Here is a 27,802-nt window from a genome sequence, read left to right as displayed (position 1 = left end):
CATCCCTCTGCGCCTAGAAGCCTCTGGAGTTTTGCAGGCTCAGCTTCACTCACAGACAGCAACACCGAGTTCAGGTTGGCTGGAGAAACTGAGGCAGGACTGGAGATTCTGGGTGAAAGAGTCTGAGGCCAGCCACAGCCTTTCCCCCGGCAACTGAGACAGTCCCTTCCGAAAAGTCTAAAGACGTGCCCGCCAAACAGAGAAGAATCCGCTGGGGTTTGCCCGATTGTGCGCAGGAGAGTAGCACCGCCCACGCGGCTGGGAAACCTTGGGAACCTTGGTGACTGTGGGTGGGGTTGGAGGTGGGGTCCTGGCTGGAGGCGGGGCCGACCTGGGCTACTGGCTGTGCAAGTCTAGCCCTGCAGAGCGAAAGTAGTCGTGGTGGCCCTCGCCTGTGACTCGGGTTCTGCTTGCGCTCGACCTCACGGCTATGGCAGGATCTCAGGAGTTTCTGAGTGGGAAGCTCCGACTCTGCTTCACCCCAGCTGCCCGAACCAGCCTCCTGCTGCTCAGACTCAACGAAGCAGCGTTGCGGGCGCTGCGAGAGTGTCAGCGTCAACAGGTGCGGCAGCCCCAGGCCACACCTTCCCTATCCCCTACCTCTCTGGACCCCAGGCCTCAGCCGGAGACCATGACGAAGAGACCTGGGTATGGGGAGCGGCACTCACGGACTTCAGCTTCCCCACTTCTCCAAGTGAAGTCCACGAGGCAGGCCCCTCGGGGCACTCGACGCCAGATCCTGAGGACGCCGCTACACCTGCGCTTAGCTTGTGTCTGTGTTCTCCCTGCAGGTTCGGCCAGTGATCGCTTTCCAAGGCAACCGAGGGGTAAGCATGGACCTGGGCTCTGTGAAAGGTGTGGGGTGCGGGGAGAACAGACCAGCGCCCAGGGAAGGTATGGTCAGGGCGGGAGTCTGAGAGCAGTCACGGTCTGAGGAAGTTCCTGAGAACTGAACCCTGAGTGGGGTGAGGGGGCTGCTGGGGTTGTGGTCCCAGGAGGCTGCGGTTGAAGAAACTGTGCTGTGTTAGCCGCCTGGGAACTCAGGCCCAGCTGCACCTGGTGTGCTAACGAGTCTTGCGGGACCCATCTTGTCTTAGGCTGGCTCAGGGAGGAATGGCATTGGCAGGAGGGGGAAGGGCTAACTTCATGGGGCTTATGGTCTCCTTTCACCCCAGTATCTGAGGCTCCCAGGCCCTGGCTGCTCCTGCCTCTTCTCCTTCATAGTCTCCCAGTGTGGCCAGGAGGGCCCTGGTGGTGGTGGCTTGGACCTTGTGTGCCAACGCTTAGGCAGGTAAGGGGGAACAAACAGGTAGCAGGTGAAAACGGGTTTGTGGTAAGTCCAGGAAGGGGATGTCCAGAGGCGCTTTAAAGGTTCTCCACCCTCGTTTATTTACCATCACCCCTTTCCAGATCTGGACCCAACCGCCTCCACTGCCTGGGCCCACTCAGGGAGCGCCTCACTATTTGGGCAGCCATGGATTCTGTTCCAGCCCCATCTTCAGTTCATGAACACAGCCTGACTGAAGATGCCAGAGACCCTGAGAATTGGCAGAGCATGGGAGACTATTCTGGAAACGTAGCCTCACAGTCACTGGTGGCACTAGAAGAGGTGAGGCCAGAAACTGCAGGGAGTTGGGTAAGGTGGGGCAAAGCCTGAAGCCCAGGTAGCCAAGTGCCCATGCCACTTTCCCTGCCAGGTGCCAGACCCACTGGCAAGTAGCCAAGAACAGGCACTCCCAGGATGCTCGAGGGAACATATGGCACAGTGGGAAGTGAGGTACTTGGGGCAGGTGGGGCTACCCTGGGAAGTTGTGGTGTTGTCTTCCACAAATCTCCACCCTAAATGGTACAGGAAATGGAGCCCTACCTCATACCCTGGTCTTAATCTCTCTCATTCCCTCTTCAAATATCCTAGGAGCCAGACCCATCTTTCAAACAGAGGACCTGATCGGGCACTGCCTTCCTCTGCTAGCCAGAAACATCTGGACAAAGTAAGCTGTAATAGCAAGAGTTTTTCAGCCCTGGCCCATGTGCCTCAGCTGGTTTGGGTTAGTCCTGTAAGCCAGAAAGTTCGTGGGTTTGATTCCTGTCAAGGCACATACATACCTAGGTCCGCAGTCAGGATGCATGAGGCAACCAATTGTTTTTCTCACATTAGTGTTTCTCTCCCTCCTTTCCTCTCTCTCAAATCAGTAAGCATGTCCTCAGGTGAGGATAAAAAAAAAAGATTTGTCCAATCAGACTGAAATTTAAAAACTGGGAGCCTTCATTCTCATGCTCACAGAGATCAATATATGGAAGTAATTTTCAAGAGAAAGAACAGGAGGCTTCTGACACACTGTTAGTATGACCAAAGTATTTTCCCCAACAGAAGCGTCCAGCGCCTGCAGCCACTATAGAACTGAAAGGCAAGAGGCTCAGAACTCTGCCTCTAGCTCCAAGTCCCCTACAAGGGCTGCCCAGTCAGGACCTACAGGAGGGAGACTGGGAGACTGAAGACATGGGCCCCAGGCTTGAGCACAGTCCCTCAGTTCAAGCAGGTAAGAGTTGAGAGGAGTGTAAAGCTGCCACAGTGGGGGGGAAAGGCAGATAATCACTTTCATGTCTTCCTGTTTCCTTCATAGACTCTGAATCCCCAAGCCCTGAAGAGGTACCAGATTACCTCCTGTGAGTTCCCTGCCATTTCTGATTTTATCAAGCCTTGTGCATATGATATTAACATGTACTGAGAGCTGGGAGCTTTGGGGGTGGGGGGATACTAAAATTGAAGGTGGTAACTTAACTCTTTGCTGCTGGCAGGCAATATGGGGCCATCCACAGTGCAGAACAGCAACATGCTTATGAGAAGGATTTTGAGACAGATTATGTTGAATACCGCATCCTGCATGCTCGAGTTGGGGCTGCAAGCCAAAGGTTCATAGAGCTGGGAGCAGAAATCAAGAGAGTTCAGCGAGGAACTCCAGAACACAAGGTAAGGACTGGACCCAGGCTTGCTTTCCAGCTCTACTGGCCATAAACACCCTGCTAACTGCCCATAAACCTGTTTGTTCAGTGACCAAAGTGACAAGCCTGTTTTGATAGAAAAATTATTCTGTATCATTTGGTACCATGAGAAGGAAGTTATTTCCCTCCCTTAAGAGACCTGGAGCTTTTTCAAGGTTAAACTTGGTGCTAGCATTTTCTTTATTTCAGGTGCTGGAAGAAAAGATAGTCCAGGAATATAAAAAGTTCAGGAAGGTAAGAATAGGTCTGGGAGTGGTAGCAGGAAGGGTAAAAATGGATTTTTTTTTTTTTTTTTGACATGGATGCTTTTTCTCTTCAGCGGTACCCAGGTTATAGGGAAGAAAAGCGTCGCTGTGAGTACCTGCATCAGAAATTGTCCCACATTAAAGGTCTCATCCTGGAGTTTGAGGAAAAGAACAGGGGCAGCTGAAGCAGTACCCAGTGAGATGTGAAGGAAAAAGCACCTAAAAACTAAAGAAGAGTGCAACTGCTCTTGTTATTGCTGAGTCCATGGTGCAAGTAGGAGAGCTGCTCTAGGTTAAAGTTTTATTTTCATTGTTGCCATTATTTTAAATTTTAGGGTGTGGGCACTGTGCCAGCACTCTGTAACTGTGCCCAGGAAACTAGAAAAAGCAGCAGAGGCTTGGCTTCTTCATCTGTAGTTCAGCCAAGTCATTTTCAAATCCTGAGAAATGACACCATTTCCAGGACAAGATACCTCAAGGACATTAGAATTCAGCATGGTAGCCTCCTTGACAAAACAATGAGAACTTTTAGGAACTTGTAATACACCTAGATCTAATGGGAAGGGCTTGGGGTCTTTACCCATGTACTGAAGTGAATTCTTTTACAAACATGGCTAAAAAATTAAAACTGTTTCTGTGTCCTTTGTACACATCTATATGCTTTCCTTACATCCTCCAAGTCAGTGGTTCATACATTTGGCTGTGTCTGAACCATTTCTGGGCTCTCTAAAAAATTAGATCTTTAGATCCTAGCTCAGGTTTTGTGAATTAGAATCTCCAAGATTATGGTTAGGTGGATTTACTTCAAAGCACTATGGTTGATCCTGTTACATATTTTGCTGTAAGGCTCTACCAAATCCATCTTATAATTGACAACTAGAGATGACAGCAGGAATAAAGTTCTCCTATTCTAAACATTGAGGGTGAAGATCACAATCAGGGCTCCTATCTGGAAATATGCAGCGACTGAATACTTATAATCATGGATATGATTTGGATTTTCTCACAAAAAGAGGGGAAACAGTTCACTTCATTCCTCTTTATCACAGAAGGAAGTGGATGCTTCACTCACAACCAGGAATGATACTGCCTTTCCCCATCCACTGGGAAGTTAATAGGCCACACTCTGGGCTTTGGGGGAGAAAGGGAGCTGCACCCAGCACTGTCAGCAATTCCTGAAACTGGGATGGAACCCCAATCTGACGCCACACCCACACAGAGCATTTCTACACAGACAACAGACCTTGGGAGGTATAAACATGCTCAGCTGCATTACAAGGATATACAGCTATCCATCCTTAAGGCACAGACAGGATCAGAAACAGAACCCAATAGGAAAGGTTCCTCATCTGTTCTAATTATCAAGCTAGGGGTCTGGGCAATAAACATCTAAGAATAGAGAGAGACAAAATTTGGAAAGGGTTTATAGGTGATAACTGTGGACCCAGAGAGTTGGTCTACAGCTATACTGACCAATATGGTAGCCACTAGACCTATATGTGACTAACGAAAACTTAAAATGTAGTTACTAGCCACATTTCAAAGCTCAATAGCTACATGTATTAGACAATGAAGGTTATAGAACATTTCCATTATCACAGACAGTTCTATTGGACAGTGCTGGTCTAGAGAACCACTGGCTTCCCATCTCATGGAAAAAAAAGGTTTAAAGGGGGGCTCATTTATTGTCACTGTTCCAAATGTACAAAAAAAATTAGAAAATAACCCCCCAACACAATTCCCCCCAGCCCCACAACACATTTTTTCCCCCAAACCACAAACATAAACTGGTCCTGGTATTTCCATAAACAGTGCAGCTATGAAACAGTTTAGAGAAAATTTAACAGGATTCAGATTATATCCATCCACCCTCTCAACCCCGAGAGGTAATAATCCCACATGGGTCCCAGTCCTCCCCAATGGTTTCCCAGCTCTGGAAGAGTCTTTTACAAAGTGGTATGTTTGGCTGCTGCTTTAGAGATCCTCTTGTGCCTTCTTCTTCTTCTTGGATTTTTCTTCTTGAATTATAGGGGTGTTTGTAGCCTCTCGCTGTAGATAGCTAATAAAATCACTTAATTCACGGCCACCCTGAAAATATAAAGATTACTATGAGAATTTAATTTTTTAAAGAACACGGATTCCCCCTCCCAATAGGAAGCCTCCTGAGTTTGTAAAAGTACAATAACAACCACATATACTGACAATGAGAGCTGAAAGAGTTTCCTGTTAAGTAAACTTCGTTAAAGAGCTAGGTATGTACAAGAGTGTGTGAATATGTCTGTGTTTATTTGTGGAGATATGAGACAATGCACTTACTTCATATTTCTTTGGATCTAGCTTTTTATTGGCTGGAGAGAAGTAGATGGTAGGAAAACTGGGGAAAGAAAAACAAAAACAGTTGACTAATTTCTAGTTCCAGAGTAACTGTGACATATACTTCCCCAATAACTGTTTCTGGAAATAACTTTTCTCCATGATTTCAAATCTGACTAGATACGTCTCCATCAGTGGTTAGGGTACATCCTACCAAAACTCAGGAATATAAGAGCTCACAAAATGTGTGGCAGTGTGTAGGTCCATGCTGCAGAACTCTATGCCAGGAAAACATCAGTGGTGCTGGGTTCAACTGGAGTATGAGAGCTCCCCAAATGATACCCAATAAAAAAATGGTTTACCAGCTTGTGTTTTTCTGTCAATTGCCTATATGTTTTTATTAGTTTTTAATCTACTTACCCTCTGACTTCATATGGAGAAGGCACATCATTGGCTGTGGCATCCATCTTGGCTATGACAATATTTGGATCTTTTCTGAGCTGTTAATAAAAAGGTTAGATCTTTAAATTTCAGGTTTTCAGTGAAGGACACTTAGTCAATTCAGGACTTAAAACAATCATATTTTTAAACACCTGGGTATGTTTTGCTGCTCAGACAGGGAGAGTAGTTCACACTTGCACGTAGAATCTTGTTTTTCACAAGTTTCCCTTTTCTCTCTTGGTCCCATATTAAGGCTCTATATGCAGCCACCTTCAAAACTATTTAGGCTAAACAAGACATTGTAAAGGCTAAGCCAAGTGTTTTAAGATAAAAGAACATAATGGTTTCATATAAGCCATCACCAAAATTCAGAAGCCTGGATACTGTTAACTATATTCTAGATTGAGTCTGGGTGGAGTTAAAGCAGGTATTAGAGGCATTGTTCAGGCCAGACACCAGGGGGAAGTCAGGAGAAAGTGAGTAAATAGGAGTAGATGGTTGGAAAAAATCTGCCCATACTTAAGTACTGAACTAATTAGGTTTAACTAATTAGCCAATGCTAAATACATGTGTAAACGTCCCAACTAAAATTTTATCTTCAGAATATGGTTCAGACTTACCTTCTCTCCCAGTTCTTTATACTTAGGTTCCAGATTCTTACAGTGGCCACACCAAGGAGCATAAAATTCAATCAGCACATCTTTGTTTACATCATTCACTATTTCATCAAAATTCTCTGCTACTACTACCTGGAAAACACAAAAGATTCTCTAGTTGGTAAGGTAAGCCGAAGAATAAATTCCTGAGTTGTATTTGTTTCTGGACCCAATCCCTCTCAAATTTGATGTGTCACCACTGAAAATATGTCACTTAAACCAAATCACATTTATAGACAATTAAAAATGTTGCCATTCCCCAGAAACCAACTCATTCCTATGTCTGTCTCCTGTCAAAATATGTCCAGAAAGTTGCAGGAAACAAGTGCTACCCAATCCTTCCTTAAAATAATTTCATAGCAACAATCTTAAAATTATTTTTAGGGGTTAGCTTGTTCTGCCGCAAAGAGTAACCTTGCTCTGATATAAATACCACCAGAAAACTCTATGAAGGTTTTATACTCTTGCCCTCATTGACCATTATGAGCTCGGTCAATGCTTATTTTATGTCTGGGGTTAGGAGCTGAGGACAAACAAAAAACATGATAGCCGGCAAGGTCTCCACTTAGATCTAGTATTTCTGGAAGAAATGAGAGGCAGTAGTGCAGAGGTCTGGAGAGGCTGCGAGCACCTCACCTTCACCGGCCCATCGTTGCTCTCTGGGATTGGCTCAGACTTCAGGTATCGCTTCAGGCTGCCATCAAAGTAATCCTGCAGGAATCTCTCAAGAGCCTTGCCATCACGCCTGTCAATTGGAAAGGGTCAGGTTTGTTACTCTACTCCCACCATTGAGAGGATTAAAAGCAATATCTTAGAATACTTTCTACATATTTTACCTTTAATTTCAAGACTAGAAAGAAATCAGAAGCCTAAAAATGGGGGAGGGGGGCGCTCTTATCTCTCAATATGCAGGATTACTGAGTGAACAAAAAACCAACCACTTCTTTGTATTTCTAGTGTGTTCTTAGAGGATTAAAAAGGGCAGAGAAGGAAGAAAACATTGGTCTTCTAAAAATTCAATTCTGCCTAAGAACCAGTCTTATTTTGTTGTTCGGTGGAACAGTGCCTATTTATGGACTCTCATTTTACTGATTTTACTCACAAGGAAGATTTTTTGCTTGTCTTCATCTCCCAAAGTCTCAGAAGGTGAAGGTCGAAATTATCTGGGGATGAGACCTCTCCATTTGCCTGAGTTTACTTTGGACCAATGTGGTATTTCAAGAAGAAAAAACATTCTGTAGGGTTGGGAGGGGTTGGTCTAAAATTACATCAATCTCAAAGACCTATCCAGTGTTCTCTATGGCACTATTTCTAATGGTAGGGTGGAAACAATCATGTAAGAGTTTCCAAGCTTCCATCCTTTTGATATTTTTCAGAATTTATTATTGATGATGATCCTTAAAGTAAGTACCTATAATTAATTGAGAAAACTGATAGTCATAGGTCCTGACTAGCTTCATATTTGAACATTCTTTATAAATTCTTAGTAGTATAAAAAGCTTTTAATAGTTTCCTTGCAGAACCAAATCCCAAACCCACGCTAACTTGTAACTCACGAGAACTCCTCCTGCATGACAAACTTCTCTCCTTTTGCAGTTCTGATAGCAACAACAGGAATCTCTCCGGCAGTGCTTTCCAAACCAAAATCAGAAAGTTCATGGCTAAAGGTTTTGCGGCTAGCTACAGCAAAGTTGAGTTTGTGTCCAGCATCCAGGAATTTCTTTGCTACCATCATCACCCTGTGGGAAACAAGAAAAATTGATGCCAAGATATATTAGGGTGGTAAAGCACTTCTGAAACCAATATCAAGAGCTAGTTAGGGTTAACTAATTAGTCTAGAAAGCAAAGACTAAGTTTTACAGTCTACGCAGCCCTCTGGAATCAGTCTGAACTTGTGTTCTTGAGCACAAGACAATCTTGTGTTCACTGACACAAGATTACGCAGGATTATGGTATACTCCAATGTCCTACTGAATTTCACTGCCACACTGGAGGTGCCCAATCAAATAGACCATCCCCACTGAATCTTGAGATATATATAACTAAAATATTCCAGACATAATGACTAATCTGAAAAGAAAGTTTATAAGGCTAAAATGCCTCAACAGTCTCAATGGGCAAGTAGGCACAATGTTTTTAGAGTATGGTTTAGATCACATTTGCATCTTTTACTCTGCGGTAAGTAATCAGCTGTATCACAAGGCAAAGGAATACCTATGGGAGATATGCCCAATAGATTTTAGATATAGTTTTTGTTATGTTATTTGTCCTTATGGCTTTTCATGCTTTTGGGAACAAACTGGTTCCTATCTTATCTGCTCTCCCATCACACATGGTCACAGGATATCTAGAAGAACTGTTTACACACTGGTAAACTTGTTTACAAAGGGGAAAAATTATTATTACCTGTTTCTCCAGTAGTTGGAACCTTTAGCGTTCTTTTCATAGTCCACATCGTAGTAAGCCACAAGTAAGTCCTTGCCCTGTATCAAGTCCTTATTATCTTCTGTCATGTGAGGGCACATACCAAAACTGAAATGAAAGAATACATTAAAAAATTTGGTAGGTTTATAGCTATATTATCGAATTATCACAAAGTAAGTGATAGCACTTAAAAAGGAAAGAAATTGTCAACATCTAGGTCAAGTACTGAGTTATATACCTTATAGGAGAACGGAGTTCTAGGGCCCACACCTGCATTAATATAAACTTCAACTATTATAAACAAAATATAATGAAGCCAAGAAATCCCAAACAAGGTATAAAAAGGTACTCACATGTTTTCCTGGATAAATTTTTTAATCTTGCCACTGGTCATTTTCTCTTCTGTATACGCCACAGTTCTGTCCTCAAACTTGTTCACCAGATGTGAGGGACGAAACAAGGTGATACCCCTTAAAAAAAAAGAAGCCTTAGCAGGTAGACCACAGCACAACTACCTCCCATATTTTATTTAAAGCTCAGACTATCTACTCTTGGTGCCACTTTTACTACCATCATTTAATTCAAGCACACAAGGACTCTCTTTCTGGGACCACAGACTTGGCAACATGACCTTCTTCTCAACACGAGGGTGCTGACCCCATTAATCTCCTGGCATCAGGTATTAACTTAATTCTTCTGGGATCAGCTCTCTCATGAGTACAAAAGGGGTTAAAGTATATGATTAACTTTTAAACCTTTAAAAACAATAACAAAGAGAACCAACTTCCCCCCAAACCCTAATATTTATAATAAAATAAATCAGAGCTTGCTCTTATTCGAAGGTACAATACCTTACACCCTGCCACTCTCCTACACAGAAAATTAGTTTAGAGAAAATATCTTTAAGATTTTTTTTTACAGATGTAATATTCTATAGGTAGGTGTACAATGATAATGTTTGTCTTGAGTTCATAAAAAATTCCTTTGTTCTAAACTTCTCTATACCCATAAATCAAAATTACCAATTTTTCTCTTGCTGGCATTACTATACCACTCCACCTAAGCCAAGCTTTCCTCATACCATTGGAATACTTAAAGCAAATTCCTTCTTTAATTTCTAGCCCGTTTGTTCAACTAAAACTGAACCCCAATTTGGTTCTGAGCCACAGGTTTGTATCTAATACCAACTTTCATAGAAAATGCCACTATTATAACTACCACTGACTTACTTCTAGCTTCTCCTTCATTCATTCCTCCTCCCCCTATTACTGCACACACACTCATATACAATTTTATCACTTAAGTCCTAACATCCCCCTCGTACTCTTACCAATATTAACCATTATCTTTATGTTCATTCAAATACAGGTATTTTCACTCACAGAACACAGGGAAACTATATAGCAAAAGGGAACCTAATACAAACATGCTGGGTAAGCAAGAATGTGAACAGTACTTCTTCTTTTTTTTTTTTTAAAGTACAGTTACCAATTTCAGAGCAGTTATTCTCAAAAAACAGAAACTAGGCAGTTATCTTCAATGAAGATATAGCCTCGGTGTGTAGTACACATGAAGACCTTAAGACACTCTTCACATAAGCCTTACGTGAAGGCTTCTCAGTAAAACTTCTAATCAGGTGCTAGTAGACCACTTTAAATGGCAAGCATGGGAGGCAGCCACAGTGAACAAATCTAAGCTTAAAAGGCTGACACATGGTGTCCTTAAATGAGCCACAAGTAGCTCTAAATCCATTTACAGACCTGGAGTCTCTCAATCTAAAAGGTAGAGCCTTATGATCAAGGCTACCAACTCTGCAGCCACACTTTCTAGGTTCAAATCCTAGTTCTGCCACTTTGTATGTGAAGCTAGAAAAATTACTTAGCCTCTTTGAGGGCTTTCTCCTCTGTACAATGGAGAAAAGAACAGATCTGCCTCACTGGGTTTTCAAGAGGATTAAATGAGGCTATGATACATAGTAAATGATATATAGTAAAAACACTTCACGTAGTTTGTTAAATATGAATAAATAACACTAGCCCTTGGCACACTTTATGTGCTCAGCCTGAGTGATCTCATCTATTCCAATGGTTCCCATAATCATTCGTTTATGTGGCTGACCTATAAATCTCTATCTCTAGTTCAGAACTTCTCGAGTCTCATCTATCCAACTGTCTGTCCACTGGGTCTTCCCCACCTGGACGTCACACAAACTTCTCAAATGCTGTGACAAAACAGAACTCATCATTTCATCCAAATGTGATTCTCTTTGTCTTCTTCCCAGCTTGATGACAACTGTCACAGGCCCAGTCATTCAAGTCTTTAGAAACCTGGACTCTAGCTTTTCCCTTTTTCACACATGACGGGACTGAATCCTATTGTTTACATTTTTTAATACTCACTCCTTCCTCTCCATTGCCCCTAATACTATCTTTAGACTCCCAGATCACCCTTAGTTTAGACTCTCTTCACTGCCATGCCACCTCTCCCTTTTCAAACCATCACCTTATGGGTGCCGTGACTTTTCTTCTAAAACACAAAATTAATCACATTATTTCCCAACTCAAAGTCTTTCAATGACTCTCAAATGTCTCAAACTAAAAATGTGAGCTCTTCTGAATGGCATTTAACATCTTCTATACTTTGGTCTCTACTTATCTCTCCAACCTTGCCTTTCTCACTATGACCTCACCTACCAACAGCACTGTAGGTCCCAACATGCCTAGGTTGTTTCATAGCTCGTGGCCTGAACACTTGCTGCTCATCTGGAATAACTTTTATCCCAACTGCCTAAGCTGCCTGAAAAATTTCATCTTTCAAGGCACACTTTAAGAGTCACCTCTATGAAGTTTTTTCTGATACTACTCGGCATCCCAAAAGCAAAAAATCCTTTGTACTTCCACCACACCCCGCATATATGTCTATCAGAGCACCTATAATGCTCACTTACATTTTTCCACATATCTGTCTCTCCCTCCTAGACGCCCCTCGAAGGTCTCAACAGTGCCCAGCATTTAGCTTAATGCCTAGCAAATGCTCAATAAACCTTTTGAAAAAAAGTCTGCCATTAAAAATCACCAGTCACATAACAGCATTGGTCCAGAGATTTACAAGGGCATTCATCTCAGTTACTTACTCTCCATTATCATCATACTTGTTCACCAAAGACTCAACATTGGTGTGTGCAAATCGGTAGTTATCCCTCAGGTTGCTGGCTGCTTTTAGAAACTCAGAGTGAGCTTCACTGAATAAATCCTTGAAAAAACCTATATGGAAAATGTCAAACACACGGAAGAAACAATAAGTGCTGAGATATAATTCAAAACCTTTAAATTATTGTTTTTTAGAGCCTTTATTGTATAATGAAAAGCAAAGCAAAGTAGGGAGGAGGACTGGGTCTCCTTGCCATGACTATCTAGGAAATCTGACAAACTATTTAGGATGAGAATTCTTCCTCTGCCCTTCAGCAAAATATTTTTAAAGGAGCAAAGGAGAGGATTTGCCAGGGTTCAAGTCATTTTTTAAAAAATTTTTGTCTTTGATTTTGGGGAAAGATAGGGAGACATAGAAACATTGATTTGTTATCCCACTTCTGTATGCAGTCATTGGTGTTTCTTGTATGTGCCCTGACCAGGGATTGAACCCACAACCTTGGTGTACCAGGATAACGATCTAACCAACTGAGCTACCCAGATAAGGCCTAGGGTTCAAATCTTAACTCTAGTTTTTCACAACAGAATAAATATGTCCAAACTGCTTTACTTCTTAGGGTTTCAGGATTAAATAAGGCAATATGTCAAAATGAATGTAAATTACTTCACCATATCTTTTGTCTTGTCTTCAGACCTTCAAGTTTGGAAAAGTCAATGAAACATGTGTATAATAAATGTCTGCTTGCGGATTGCTTCCAGCCAAGATGGAGGCATAGGTAGACACGCTTAGCCTCCTCACACAACCATAAGGATTACAACTAACCTCAAAACAAAAACCAGAACTGCCAGAAAATCAAACTATATGGAGGTCCGACAACAAAGGATTTAAAGAATATTTATACAGACGGGTAGGCGGGGTGGAGCCGGGGAGCTGGCCTGAGGGGTGGCCAGGTGGAGACCAACAGAATGGGCAGTCCCACATTCCATGTGTGGTGGATAAAAACCAGGAGCGACACCTGGGAAGCAAGTGATCCCAGCCCCAAGCTGGACCACGCAGCCCAGGGTTGCAGCACTGGGAAAATAAAGCCTCATAATTTCTGGCTGTAAAATCCAGTGGGGATTGAGGTGGTGAAAGAAACTTCTGGTCTCTCAGGAGAATCTTTAAAGTGCCCCCTGGGTCCTAGAACATACACAAACCCACCCAACTCTGGGAACCACCACCAGGGCAACAGCAAGAGGGGTGCCAGTTGCACACAGGAAGTGGGTGAAGTGACAGGAAACAGGGTGAATGCTCAGCAAGTGGTAGTATTCCCTCTCTGACCCCTCCCCAACATATAGCACCACAAAGTGGTGAAGCAGGTTGCCCCAACCTGGTGAATGCTTAAGGCTCCGCCCATTACAACATAACAGGTGTGCCAACACGGGAAGTCAGAGCAGCTCTACCTGATACACAGAAACAAACACAGAGAGGCTGCCAAATTGAGGAGAGAAAGAAATATGGCCCAAATGAAAGAAAAGATCAAAACTTTAGAAAAAGAACTAAGCAAAATGGAGACAGCCAACCTATCACACACAAGAGTTCAAAACACTGGTGATAAGGATGCTCACAGAACTCCGTGAGTATGGCAAAAGCATAAGGGAAGAAATAAAGGCTACCTTAAGTGAAATAAAGACAAATGCACAGGGAACCAGCAGTGAAGAGAAGGAAGTCAGGATTCAAATCAACCATTTGGAACATAAGGAAGAAGTAAACAGTCAATCAGTACAGAATGAAGATATAAGAATTCAAAAAAAAAACAAGGAGAGAACAAGATTTGAACATCTCCAAATGTGCCAACATCTGAATCATAGGGATACCAGAAGGAGAAGAGGAGGAGCAAGAAATTGAAAACTTATTTGAAAAAATAATGAAAGAAAACTTCCCTAATATTGCAAAGGAAATAGACATACAAGTCCAGGAAGCAGGCAACGGGGGAAAACGTACAGGGATTAAGAAGCATAATTGGGCCCTAACTGGTGTGAGGGCTCAGTGGACTGAGCACCAGCCTGCGAACCAAAGGGTCACAGGCTCGATTCCCAGTGTGGGGCACATGCCTGGGTTGGGGGCCAGGTCCCCAGTAGGTGGTACGTGAGAGGCAACCACATATTGATGTTTCTTTCCCTCTCTCTCTCCTTCCCTTCCCCTCTCTAAAAATAAGTAAATAAATTATCTTAAAAAAAAAAGCAGCATAAATTGGTAGGTACAAGATAGGCAGGGGGTAGTTAAGAATGGAGAAGCCGAAGAACTTACATGCATGACCCATGGACATGAACTAAGAGGGGGTCTGCTAGAGGGAAGGGTGGTACTGGGCAGAGGGGAGCAAATGGGAAAAAAGATTGGGACAACTGTAATAGCATAATCAATAAAATATACTTTAAAAAATGTCTGCTTGTGGTTAATTCCTGGTAAAATGTATACTGTATCAGTAAAATCCAGGTGGTAAGTGGCTTCCAGTCAAATTTAAATTAAAAACCATCTTCTATCGCTAGAAAGTCAGTTTTATTTCTTCAGTCAAATGTATACATTTAAAACAAAACAAAGAACACCCAACATGTAGAATATGTTTAATTGACCAAGTTATTTAAAAATATACACAAATCCTAGCAATTTGATCTTAAATTTTAAATTGCCCTATGACTATGAAAATAGCAGACACAGGTTTCTTATTTACTTGTATCCTCCATCTTAATTCTTAACTACCTTATTACTTGAGTTAAAGTTCAGAGTTTAAGACGTGATAGAAAAAGCTGAAGATATTCCTACTTTAGCCTTTTGATTGAAATGTTTGTAACTGTAAGAACAAAGACACTCAAAAAACACCAATTTTCCCCCACATTACAGTGATGCTAAGCTAATTCTGTGAGTTATAATTTTAACTGCCCTGAATGTTACCAAAGCTGTTTTAACTTTGTTGTTTACTCATACAGGATTTTTTTAAACCAAGTTGATGATTTTGTGGCATAATCACTATTTGCTACTTACCCACCACAGAAGCATCTTTTTCACCCATGAACTTCTCAAATTCTTCCTCCGTCTTGAGAGGAACTGAAGCTGGTCCTGCCTGCTTCTTCAGGTGACTGACAATTCCATCTTAAGACAAGATGAAAGATTACAGTAACAAATTTGTAACTGTTGAGAAGGTAACCAACCATTCACATGATTCAAAGTTCATAAGGTTCACAAGGGTATACAATGAAGTTTTCTTCCCACCTTTGGCCCTCGTTACCAGGTTTCTTCCTCATAGGATAAGATTTCAGTGTTCTATATACCCTTCCTGATATATTAGGCATAAGCAAGCAATTGCATTTTTATTCTTTTCTTCTCAAATGGCAGCACGCACACATGCTTTCTGTATTTTGTTTTGTCATTTACCATGGTTTAGAGATAATTTATGTCAATGTACACAGAGCTACCTCAATCTTTTTTTATAGATGCAGTGTTTCATTGTATGGATGTACCGGAATTTCTTTAACCAGCAACAATGGATGGACATTTGTTTCAACTTTCTTGCTGCTATAAATTATTCTAAAATAAACAACTATGTACTAATGTTATTTTGCACATGATTGAGTATATCTATCTGTAGCAGAAATTCCTAGAAGTGGATTCACTGGGTCAAAGAGTACATGCATTTATAATTGTTAAACTGCCCCCCAAAGAAACTACTTATTTATAACCCTACAAGCAATATCATAAAGTGTTTATAATACTATAAATTAAATAATGACTGTGTGCATGTTATTCTCTGCCTAGCACCCTCTTTCCCCAGATATCCTTGTGGCTCCCTTCCATACTTTTTAGGTCTTTACTCAAATGTCATCTTAATGAAGCCTTCCCTGACCATCCTATTGTAAACTAAAACCTATTCAATTTCCAAAGCTCCTTTATCTCTTTCCCTGTTTATCTTTCTCTGCAACACTTTTCATTCATCTAATTGATATATTCTATCCTTATTATTTTTTATCTCTCTCCCCCCATTACAAAGTAAATTTCAAATGGGTAGGGATTTTGGTTTGTTTTGCTGATACATACCTAGGTCTAAGAATAATACCTAGCACATAAGTTCAAGAAACATCCATTATGCAAACAACAAATCCCTAATTCTCAAGTAGGACAAAGAATTACTTATAGCCTTACTAAATTTTAAAAGCAGAAAATGCAATACCAAGCCAGCTTGTATAGTTTAACTACATAGAGGTCAAATTATTCTGTGTATAGGATCCACCCAAATCACAATTTCCTACTGAGGTGAAATGGCCTAGGTAAGTAAAATAGTTTAGAAGAAAAATAACCCCATACAAAACCACACACACACACACACACACACACAATCTTTTTATCCCTTAAGCCTAGGCTAACAGACCATTATTCTACTTTCTCCCCAGGAGAAAAATGGGACAGAATAATGATGTGACTTTCACAATGTGACTTCACCCGTCAGTCAGCCTTGCTAATTATATTCCAACCTCCTGGTCTCTCTGTACCTTGAATACACTAAGCTCAGTTATACCGTAAGTCCTTTTTGCTTTCCTTTTGCCTGGAGGGCTCTGATCCAGATCTCACTGCTGGCTCCTTCCTAGCACTCAAGTCTCAGCTCAAACGTTCCTTCCCTGGTCACCCTGACTATGTGGTCCTTCCAAGACCACATCATCTGGTTTTATTTTTCTTTCTTCTTTTAAATCCTCATCCGAGGATATTTTTATTGATTTTAGAGAGGAAGGGAAAGAGAGAAACATCGATCGGCTGCCTCTTGCATGCACCCCAATCAGAGATCAAACGTGCAACCTTTTGGTGCATAGGACAACACTCCAACCAACTGAGCCACTCGGCCAGGGCTTCTTTTTCTCCTTTAGTGCTCTTATCACTAACTGAATTTATCTTACCATACATCTTTATATTAAAATTTTTTTAACTGTGGTAAAATAGACAACATAAAATTTACCACCTTAACCAGTTTTTAAAAGATTTTATTTATTTATTTTTAGTAAGGGGAAGGGAGGAATAAAGAGAGGGAGAGAAACATCAATGTGTGGTTGCTTCTCCCCTCAAATGGGGACCTGGCCCGCAACCCAGGCATGTGCCCTGACTGGGAATCGAACCAGCAACCCTTTGGTTTGTAGGCTGGTGCTCAATCCACTGAGCCACACTAGCCAGGGCCTTAACCATTTTTAATTGCACAGTTCTGTGGCATTAAGTACATTTACATTGTTGTACAACCAATCTCCAGTACTGTTTTCATCTTGCAAAACTGAAACTCCATCCATTAAATAACTCCCCACTCTGTCCTCACAGCCCCTTGCAACCACCATTCTACATTCTGTCTCCATGAATTTGACTACTGTAGGACCTTCACACCGGTGGACTCACACAGTATTTGTCTTTTTTGTGAGTGGCTCATCTCACTTAGCATGATGTCTTCTAGGTTCAACCATGTTGTAGTTCATGTCCTAACTTCCTTTTAAATGTGTTTATTGTATGATATACACACTTATATGTTATTATTAATATACCACATTTTATATATCCATTCACTCACTGATGGACATTCAGGTTTATCATGACTAATGCAGTTATAAACCTGGGTGTGTAAGCATCTCTTTGAGACCCCGCTTTCAACTTTTTGGGGCATATACCCAGGTGGAATTGGTGGATCATATGATAATTCTATTTTTAATTTTCGGTAACCACCACACTGTTTTCCATATCAGCTACACCATTTTACATTCACACTAATAATTCAAAAGGGTTCCAGTTTCTCCACATCCCCACTAGCACTTGGTATTTTCTGTTTGTTTGCGTTTGTTTGCTGTGTAATAGTAGTCATCCTAATGGATATGATGCATTGGTTACCTATGTGTATTTTTAAACATGTTTGTTGCCCTCTTTTCTTCATCTTCCAGAATGTAAGCATCACAAGCATAGGAGCCCTATGCGTTTTGTTTACCAATAAATACTGAGCACTTGCACAGAGCACTCAATACTTGTCAAATGAAAAAATGCCTGCTTGATCTTGTAACTCTCAAATTCAAATTTCTGTATTATTTACATAACCTGTTCATTTAAGAAGTCTTTTGTTAGTTACCAAACTGATCTCTTAGATGAGGAATTTTAACAACTGAAAATATGTTGCTTAGAAAAATGTCATGTTACCACTACAAAGAATAGGGTGTGTAACAAATTCAATTTTAGAATGTAACTGAGGATCCTTACCAGCAGTCCTGGGCCCATCATAAGCACCTGCTTCTTCACCATCTCTAAAAATCTTCAGGGTTGGATATCCACTGACTCCATACTTATTACAGGTGTTTGTGTTTGCAGTACAATCGACCTACAGATTAAAATGCATACACCACCTGTTATCCAAATGCCTGCTACAGGTTCTTCCTATATTCCCAAAATATTAAGATTGGTCAAGTCATACAGGCATCAAACAATTCTTGACATACACGTCACAGAACATTAGATTTCAAAGGCAGACTAGTGCGGGGCTAGCTACGTAAGAACCACCTAAGGAAATCTTTAAAATTAGGTTCCTGGGCCTCATACAAAACACACAAATGACAGTTTAAATTCTGCCCTTGGAGTCTCTATTGTCTAAAGCATCTCCTCCTTTTTTCTGCCTTATAACATGTGAGGGATAAATCACTTAAGTTAGTAACAGTGGCTTATTTTGGTAATGATTATCAACAAGGGGATATATGTATAGGTATACATACCCATTAGCTGTAGTGGGGTATAATTTGATTTGGCAAATCACCTACAGTTATTAGCAAAGGTACCAATACTTGAGCATACTCCCTGAGCTAGTATGAATCTGGACTATAACATGACGTCTAGTGAGACGAATGAGGAAGAGGGAAAATAATTTCCATCAATTTAGTCATTTGGTATAATCCCAATGCTTTACCATAAACTGAGGTTCAGAAAAGTAATGTGCCTATAGGCTATAGCCACGAGACAGAAATTAAATGAAGACCGAACTCTTTTTTTTTTCCTATGGCAAACTGCCATAGAACATTACAATTAAAAGCAGTTTCAAAGAGTCCAGATAAATATGTATGAACTATTTGAGACTGGCAAAGATGTGAGGTTTACGACTGGAACAACTATGGGTTTAATACAGAATAACTGCAAAATACTGGAAGTATTACTTTGATTGTAGAAGCACATACTAAGCTTATGGTTGATCAGCTACTTACTTACTTATCAACACCCTCATGTCATTTTCCTACATGTATCATCGTATGCTAGTTTAGGGAACTCATTTACTCAACAATAACTTTCCTCTAACCTTAACTACTCTCCTTTTACTTTCCATATCTGTCCTTTAATTCTCATTTACCCTACTCTACTTGTTTCTGTTGCCAATTATTCCCTTAATTCTACTTTGAATCCTTTGAAACCACAATTGATACAATAGTCAACTGTGTATTTGCCCAGAAACTAGTGTTCTCTCTTCTGAGCACCATAAGAGTAAATATCAATTTTATAAACTATTACTTAAAATACCTCATTTCCTTTCATGAAGAATCCATCTATACTCACCTTTGCTAATGGGACTATTCCTTTTAACCTGGTGGCAGCAGCTTCATATTCAGGGGCCAGCCTCTTGCAGTGTCCACACCTATACAGACATATTTTTTTAAAGCCAAATTTTCAGTTTTATACTAGGAATTAGTTACCTTTATTTCTCTAGGAAAAAAAATCTCAAACTGTAACACTACTTTTGACATAGTAGCTGCTTCCAAAAGCAAAAGCATTACCTGAGCAACAGCCATCAGTAATTAGGGTAAACCAGAGCTCTCAGAAGGTAAAACTATTATCTCTAGTCTGAGGCTGACTCTACAGGACTGGCTCAGTCCAGAGCAGCATCTATTTTCTGAATAAAAGTGCAACTGAGTCCTGAAAGCAGCAGTCAAAAGTGTACTCCACATTAAAGAGGTAAAGGGCTCAAGTTCTTCTGACCAATTATTGAGGGTAAAATGAAAGACAAGATAGCAATATTTTTCCCTTAAGATAACAACACTGGGCTTCTTAAAAATATAGTGATTGAAACCTGTAAGGTCCGAAATATGATATTAACTCAGTAAGAATCACCGTCAAGAACTTTTTCTCCATTCCTTCAATATGACTCTCTTTGACCAAGAAACCCAGCTTGAGGGGTAACAGAATGAGGCCCAGAAGGCACTCATTTGTTATAAATAGCTACTCTAGCAGCTCATCGGAGGTCTTTTCCCTCTCAGAGTTTTAGCACAGCATCTGAACATATTTAAGACTGTAGTCCTCATTTTTACAGCTACACAGTTCACTTGGCTATAAGAAGTGATGATAAAACATTATGTCAATTAGAATGTTCTCAGATGGCCACCAGAAACACCTGCTCCTCTGTGGGAAAGTGCTAACTGTCCCATAGGTACACTGTATGTGCAATGGGGAAGGGAGGTAACATACTCCTCCCTAGTGTACAGCTAGCACCTGCTGTGTACCATCTCTTCAAAAGCAAATGGGTGTGTTGCAGAGGGATCACTTTGAGGTGAGTAGTTTTGTAATCTCCCGACAGACAGCAAAAATAAAAAGAATCAGAAAACCAAAGGAAACCCAGTAAAAACTTGAGCTGATATATTTCATAGACAAGTCTCAACATTTAAGTGATGAATAAGCAATATGGAAACATTTCCCCCTAAAACGTGTTTAAAACAAAGAACTACAGGAGCTTGTATTCTTCAAGGTCTTTAGGAGTCCTATTCAAAAATCATCATTACAAAGTATAATGAAGGAAAAGCGATTATTAAAAAAGACTGTAATATTATATTAGATGTTGGTTAAGGTTACACACATAATCACTAAACATATAAAAGGACCAAATGATAAATAACAAATTCAGAATGGAAGAGTGCATAAGATGGGGAAGGGGTACACAGGGGGCCTTCAATTGTACTGGCTTTATTTTTTTTAGACTGAGAGGTGAATAAATAGTATTCCTTTTACCGTATTTCACAGATGCACATTTTACCATATCTGAAATTGGGATGTGTCTTGCAATCATGTAATAGTTTTTCAATAGTAGCATTTCTTTTTCTATGAGACATAAAATAATGGTTCCTCTCACAACCAGTGGCAGCTTAGATGTGTCTGAATTATGGTACTATTCATTACATCCTCTGTATTCCTTTAATAATGCATAATAAATTGAAATCTGTGTACTTGAGCTATAGCAAAAATACAAAAATTACAACTGATCTAATATAATAAAAATAACCTATTTATCTGAGAAACCCAGGCTTTGGGAACATAATCAAACACAGAGGCCATCATTCCTTTTCTAAACCCTCTCCCCACAGAGTTGGGAACCTGGTGCCATATCTGACACTCCACCAACTTGACTAACACTGTTTGACCCACTCTGGAGATCCCCAGAGATTCTGCCCACCCAACATACAAGCCCACCCAAGCTGCTTTTCTGTATGAATGGCCGGTCGTGGCTCATGCTTCACAACTTCCTAAATCCTCTCAAAGCAGCAGCAGCTGGCCTCAGTGAGCCACAGGCCCGGAACTAGCAGCCTTGATTCATACCTTGGCTTCGTCTGGAAATCTCCAAGCCTACCACAGATAGCAGCCATCTCAGATTGCTTTGTAACTTAGGCAGGGTAGCCCTGGGAACAACACAGGTGGGGGCTGACCTTGACCTGTACCACTTGGGAAACCCTAGGGCCAGAATACCCAGTGGACAGCTACGGACCACACTGGAGCATCACCACCCTGTTGCTAAACTGCTGATTCTCCATGGAAGGTGGAGGTTGGAGGTAAGTGGTCACAGCCAATCCTTGCAGCTGACTTGCCTGATAAATCCCTCCCATTGATCTGCCAACAGCAATGAAAGCTCAACTACAAGGAGGGTATACTCGGCCCACAAGAAGGGTGCACCTCGAGTACCCAGCTTGGGTGATAGGGGAGGCTGTGCCACTGGACCCTACAGGGCACCTACTACATTAGGCCACACTACCAAGACACGGAGTCAAAACAGCTCTAGCTAATACATAGAAACAAACACAGGGAGGCTGCAAAAATGAGAAAACAAAGAAACATGGCCCAAATGAAAGAACACATCAAAACTCCAGAAAAAGAGTTAAAGAAAATGAAGATAAGCAATCTATCAGATGCAGAATTCAAAACACTGGTTATAAGTAACTTAAGTAACACTGGGTCAAGGAACTTATGAGGACTTCAACAGCATAAAAAAGATCAAGTCAGAAACAAAGGATACACTAACTGAAATAAAGAACAATTTACAGGTAAACAACAGTAGAGTGGATGAAACTGACAATCAAATCAATGATTTGGAACCTAAGGAAGAAAAAACAACCAATCAGAACATGAAGAAAAAAGAATCCCCTCAAAATGAGGATAGTGCAAGTAGCCTCTGAGACAACCCCCAAGAAGTCCAACATTCGCATCATAGGGGTGCCAGAAGGAGAAAAGAAAGAGCAAGAAATTGGAAATCTATTTGAAAAAATAATGAAAGAAAACTTCCCTAATATGAAGGAAATATAGACATGCCAAGTCCAGGAAGCACAGAGTCCTAAACAAGATGGATGCAAAGAGCCGCACTCTAAAACACATCATAATTAAAATGCCAAAGGTTAAAAATAGAGAATCTTAAAAGCAGCAAGAGAAAAGTTAGTTACCAACAGGGGAGGTTCCATAAGACTCTCAGCTGATTTCTCAAAAGAAACTTTGTAGGCTAGAAGGGATTGGCAAGAAATATTCGAAGTCAAGAAAAGTAGAGACCTAGAGCGAAAACTGCTGCACCCAGCAAAAGATCATTTAGAATCCAAGGACAGATAATGAGCTTCCTAGAAAAGAAAAAGCTAAAGGATTCATCATCACCAAACCAGTGATGACTGGTTTAACATTATACGAAATGCTAAAGGGTCTTCTTTAAGAAGATCAAAAATATAAACAATAAAATGGCAAAAAATACAGTCTATGAACAATTGAATCTAAAAAACAAACTAAGCGAGCAAAAACAGAGACAGAATCATGGATACAGAGAGCATTTTGATGGTGTCAGATGGTGGGGTAGGGAAATGGGTGAAGAGGTGAGGGGATTAAGAAATACAAATAGGTATTACAGAATAGCCGTGGGGATGTGGGGAAATGGAGTAGTCAGAGAACTTATACACATGACCCATGGACATGAACAATGGTGGGGGGATTGCCTGAGGGAGTTGGGGGTGCTGTGGGGGGGGGGGCAAAGGAGGAAAAATTAGGACAACTGTAATATCAAATCAATATAATTTTTTTAAAAAGCATTTAAGGCTTCAGAAAGAATATGGTAGGGTATTTCAGATAAGAGGAAGGGTAAAAAAAGTTACTAGTGAGAATGGTATATTTGGAGAACTGTGAAGTGCTTGTTGTTAAAAGCAATATATAGGACTGACAAACGGTAAAAGAGTTAAAAATAGTGCCACCTAGAGATGATATATTTCACATGGCAGAAATGAAAACTTGGCCCAAAATGGTAACAATGAGAATAAAGAAGAAAAATAAAGAGAGATTTCTGTTGAATACGCTGTAATTGCCAAGAAGGCTGAAAACAAAATTCGTTGCCTCCAGTACTTCCTCTCGGTTCAGGTGGTCTTCACTATAGGACTTCTAGTGTAACCCTTAACAAGTCAGTTGAGCCCCTGCAGTGAAGACCAAAGTTAGAAGTAAAAGTTACATACGGGGTAGGGTAAAAGTTAGGCCTACAGTTGTTTATATGGAAAATACAATAACTAATAAATACAAGAATAAACTGTGTTTCACATACTTAAAACTGTAAATCTACTTTTGTCCTGCCCTGAACTTTGTTTTACTGTACTTTTGATTACAGATAGTTTTTAATCAAGGGTAATTGTGGCAGGGGTGGAAAAATTAAGTACTGTTAATTAGTATGAATATACTGAGCTATCCCATGGGTTAAGATAATAATTGTTGGCTGCAGCAAAGATTTGGGTGTTAGCGCCGGCCTGGTGGCCCAGTTGGTTGGGGCGCTGACATGTACACCAAAAGGCTATGGGTTGATTCCCCAGTCCCCAATCAGGGTGTGTACGAGAATCAGTTGATGCTTTTCTCTCACACTGATCTTTCTTCCCTGTCCCCCCAAAAATCAGCCCTGACAGGTGTGGCTCAGTTGGTTGGTTGATTCCCAGTCAGGACACATGCCCGGGTTGCAGGCCAGAACCCCAGCTGGGGGCGTGTGAGAGGCAATCGATCATGTATCTCTCACACATCCATGTTTCTCTCCCTCTTTCTCCTTCCCTTCTTTCTTTAAAAAAAATGAAAAAAAAATTTAAAATTATTTAAAAGAAGAAAAAAATCTTAAAAAAAAAAAAAACCTGACTATTTTAGACAAATTCTGACAAATGAAGCTAAGGTAGAGTTTGAAAGTGAACATCAAGACTAACCACCACTGCCCTGGCTGGGTAGCTTAGTCAGTTAGTGCCCAATAGGCCAAGCTTACCAGTTTGATTCCTGGTCAGGACACATACAAGAATCAACCAATGAGTGCGTAAATAAGTGGGACAACAAATCAATGTTTCTCTTCCCCCCTTCTTTTTCTCTCTTAAAATCAATATTTTTTTTAAAAAAAAGGATTAACCACTACTTTCACTGACTCCTAGATAATATGAAAACCCAAATAATCACATCCACTTCAGGGATGGCACTTAGCAGTTAATAGTAAATCCCAACATCTATTCACTCAAGAATCATCAATCATCACTTCACGGCTGACCCACGCCAAAGGCTATTTTAGCCTCTGACAGAAAAATTGATATAGCTCTTTCCCTAAAGGAACACCAATGTGGCAGGGGGGGACAGTATTAATAAGTCCCAACAGAGAAGAGAGAGCAACTAATTAGTTGTTCAGTGCAGGAAGAAGTAACTTTTGAGCTAAATTTTGTTGAAAAGATCAATTTGGGAGCTGGGAGGAGGGGCTGTTGTGCAGGGGCAGGAATGCCAAGTAAAGGAATCAGCATGTATAAAAATAAACAGTATTAAATATTCCATTTTATACTATCCACAGTCTTTTTCTATACTCTAGAAACATTGTATATCAAATATCATTATTTAATACTACTACTGCCCTAGAGGGTAGGGCATAAATCTACAATGTAGGTTGATGTTGAGGACTTAAAAATTATTTAACATTGATCAAAAAAACCTTCAGAAATTATCACAAACATTTAAATAGTGCTATTTATTTCCTCAGAGAAATTCAGATACTCCCAGTCTTACAAATTACATAGATGACTAACTCCATAATGGAAGTATTAGCCTACAAAAATCAACTGATAAGAAATCTTTCACTTTCATTTTTAAAGTGAAAGTGGAAAAGTACCCTAAGACAAAGCAGAAAAAGAACCTGCTCAAAACAGGTTCATTTTACTCTTACTAAAGATTCTTAACTGTTCCTAAGTTGTGAGCTCATACTCTTGATCTGTACAAAGGAATATAGCAGTCGAAAAACATTTCCAGCTTAAGAATTAACAAATAAAAATAGATGAATGTGAAGAAATAAGGATATTATCAATAGGAGACTTTCTTGATTCCATATTACTCATTCAGAAAACTGATCCTTCCTGTCTGCATCCTGGAGGATGACCTTATCTTCTAAACCAATTACAAGCAGAAATCCACCCACTTTTTGGAATAGTTTAGTGCATGATGGGATGTGTAGTTCTTAGGGAAGCACATGCAACAATTTTAAAGTAGTAAAGAACACCTTCAATTTTTTTTTTTTAAAAAAACTGCTTTAAACTAAGCCTAACTGTCCACAATCTTCCCGCAACTCACTTCATGCTGACCCCTGTAGTCACTGAAGCACCATCCAGCTTTGAAACAGCCATTCTAATTACAGTGACACCTCCTTAAAGTTAAGAGCATGGTTATATGATTGGGAAGAGTTGTTTCTAAGAGTAATATGAGCCTAAAGATGTCTAAAGACCACCTATGATATGTAATCAGTACTACCCTGGATACAAAATCTGTCACAAGCTAAAAACAAAATTCCTTGCCTCCAGCACTTGCTTCTCTTTCAGGTGGTCTTCACTACAGGACTTCTAGTGTAACCCTCAACAAGTCCGTGGAGCCCCTGCAGTGAAGACCAGAGTTAGAAGCAAATGAAAGATCTACACTTTGTTTTACTGATACTTTTGAATACATTTAGTTTTTAATCAAGGCTAATTGTGGCAGGGGTGAAAAAATTAAGTACTGTTAATTAGCATGGATATACTTGCTATCTCATGCGTTAAGAGAATCATTATTTGCAGTTTGCTGTGGTAAAGACTTGGGGTTAAAAAAAAATAAGACTCAGAGTTATTACTGGGCCAGAAATCCAATTTGCTCCCATCCCATCCCCAGCTTTTTATTTTGAGTTAGTTCATCCCAAGGAATTTACACCCTTGTTCAGTGAAATCACCCTGAAGTGGAGTATTTCTCCAACCCTGGTTACTTTCTCATTGAAATATTTTGGGGGTTTTTTGGAGAATACTAATTAAGGCTGACATTTTAGGCAGACTCTGACGAAAATTACTCTCGTTCATCTACTCTTTCTTTTTGACAGGATTCTGCTGGTGCTGGGAAGTAAGGGATCAACTTAATGGAGAAAGTGTGCACCCTGCGATGGACAAAATAATTGCTTGTCCCAAAAAGCACTTATGACCATTCTGCAACCACTGAGTGACCTTGGCTAGAAACCAATGGCTGCCGGGCCAGGGGCAAGAAGAAAGGAAGTACCCTAGGGGCCCAGGACCCCTGCGCTAGGAAAAACGTTCGCTTCCAGTGCAAGGCCTTGGAATGCCTAGTCTCCAGAATGGAGAACATTAATTCTGACTCACTCAGAAAGATACCCATCCAAGGCGGGTAGCGGAGTGGTTAAACCCTCTACAAATAGGAAGTGCCGCAAGAGCACCGAGATAAGGATGTGGCCCCGCGTGAGAGGGGCCTTCAGGTTTCCTTCTCGGGTCTCGGCCCCGGGAGATCAGCACCCACTTCCCCGCCCTCGACGAGGTACCTCGGCTCCCCGGGGCTGGGAAATTTGCCGGCCGCGACCGGGCCCGCTGGAACGGTGGAGGGCCCTGCGCTGCGTAGGCCCAACTGTTCCCGCGCCTTCGCCCCCGGCCCAGCCCGACCCTCCCTCCGTCTCCCGGCTCTGTGGCCTCACCAAGGGGCGTAGAACTCCACAAGCATGAGGCCCGCAGAGCCCGTGTCGGAGACGCGACTCTCGAAGTTGTCGTCCGTGAGTTCCAGCACGTCGGAGGCAGCAACTAGGCGGGCCACTGCGAGAAGCAGCGTCACGCCGGGGAACAGTGCTGTGCGGCGGGGGCGCATGGCGACGAGGACTTGAGGTGAGGTGGGTTGGTCAGCAGGGTCGGGGCTCGGTGGGGACTGCGGGAGTCGGGCCTGCGACCACACACCCTCTGCCTGCGCTCTCGCTTCTAGCCAAGGCGGACCTGAAGCCGGAGATCCCAACCCCCCGGAGCCCGG

The 27,802-nt window shown here is 41.2% G+C and overlaps 2 protein-coding genes across 2 annotated transcripts; one reads left to right on the top strand and one right to left on the bottom strand.

Moving 5' to 3' along the window:
• Positions 1–346: 346 nt before the first annotated feature.
• ELL3 (elongation factor for RNA polymerase II 3) lies at positions 347–4,647 on the top strand. Its single transcript, XM_024567451.4, has 11 exons — positions 347–562; positions 792–827; positions 1,176–1,291; positions 1,411–1,609; positions 1,698–1,777; positions 1,916–1,991; positions 2,372–2,540; positions 2,625–2,667; positions 2,800–2,971; positions 3,193–3,237; positions 3,323–4,647. Exons 1-11 carry the CDS (start codon positions 431–433, stop codon positions 3,431–3,433), a joined length of 1,179 nt encoding a protein of 392 aa, XP_024423219.1. The 5' UTR covers positions 347–430; the 3' UTR covers positions 3,434–4,647.
• A 264-nt stretch (positions 4,648–4,911) lies between these two features.
• On the bottom strand, positions 4,912–27,799 carry PDIA3 (protein disulfide isomerase family A member 3). Its single transcript, XM_024567450.4, has 13 exons — positions 27,480–27,799; positions 19,817–19,895; positions 18,482–18,599; positions 15,254–15,361; positions 12,216–12,345; positions 9,436–9,552; positions 9,065–9,190; positions 8,215–8,397; positions 7,295–7,403; positions 6,623–6,751; positions 5,982–6,061; positions 5,565–5,622; positions 4,912–5,336 (listed from the first exon to the last, which is right to left on the bottom strand). The coding sequence occupies exons 1-13, from the start codon at positions 27,644–27,646 to the stop codon at positions 5,223–5,225; spliced, it is 1,518 nt and encodes a 505-aa protein (XP_024423218.1). The 5' UTR covers positions 27,647–27,799; the 3' UTR covers positions 4,912–5,222.
• Positions 27,800–27,802: the final 3 nt, after the last annotated feature.

This window comes from Desmodus rotundus, chromosome 7, assembly GCF_022682495.2.
Source record: "Desmodus rotundus isolate HL8 chromosome 7, HLdesRot8A.1, whole genome shotgun sequence".
Lineage (NCBI taxonomy): Eukaryota > Metazoa > Chordata > Mammalia > Chiroptera > Phyllostomidae > Desmodus > Desmodus rotundus.
The sequence above is the reverse complement of the archived record's forward strand: the minus strand, read 5'-3'. Positions and strand labels throughout refer to the sequence as shown.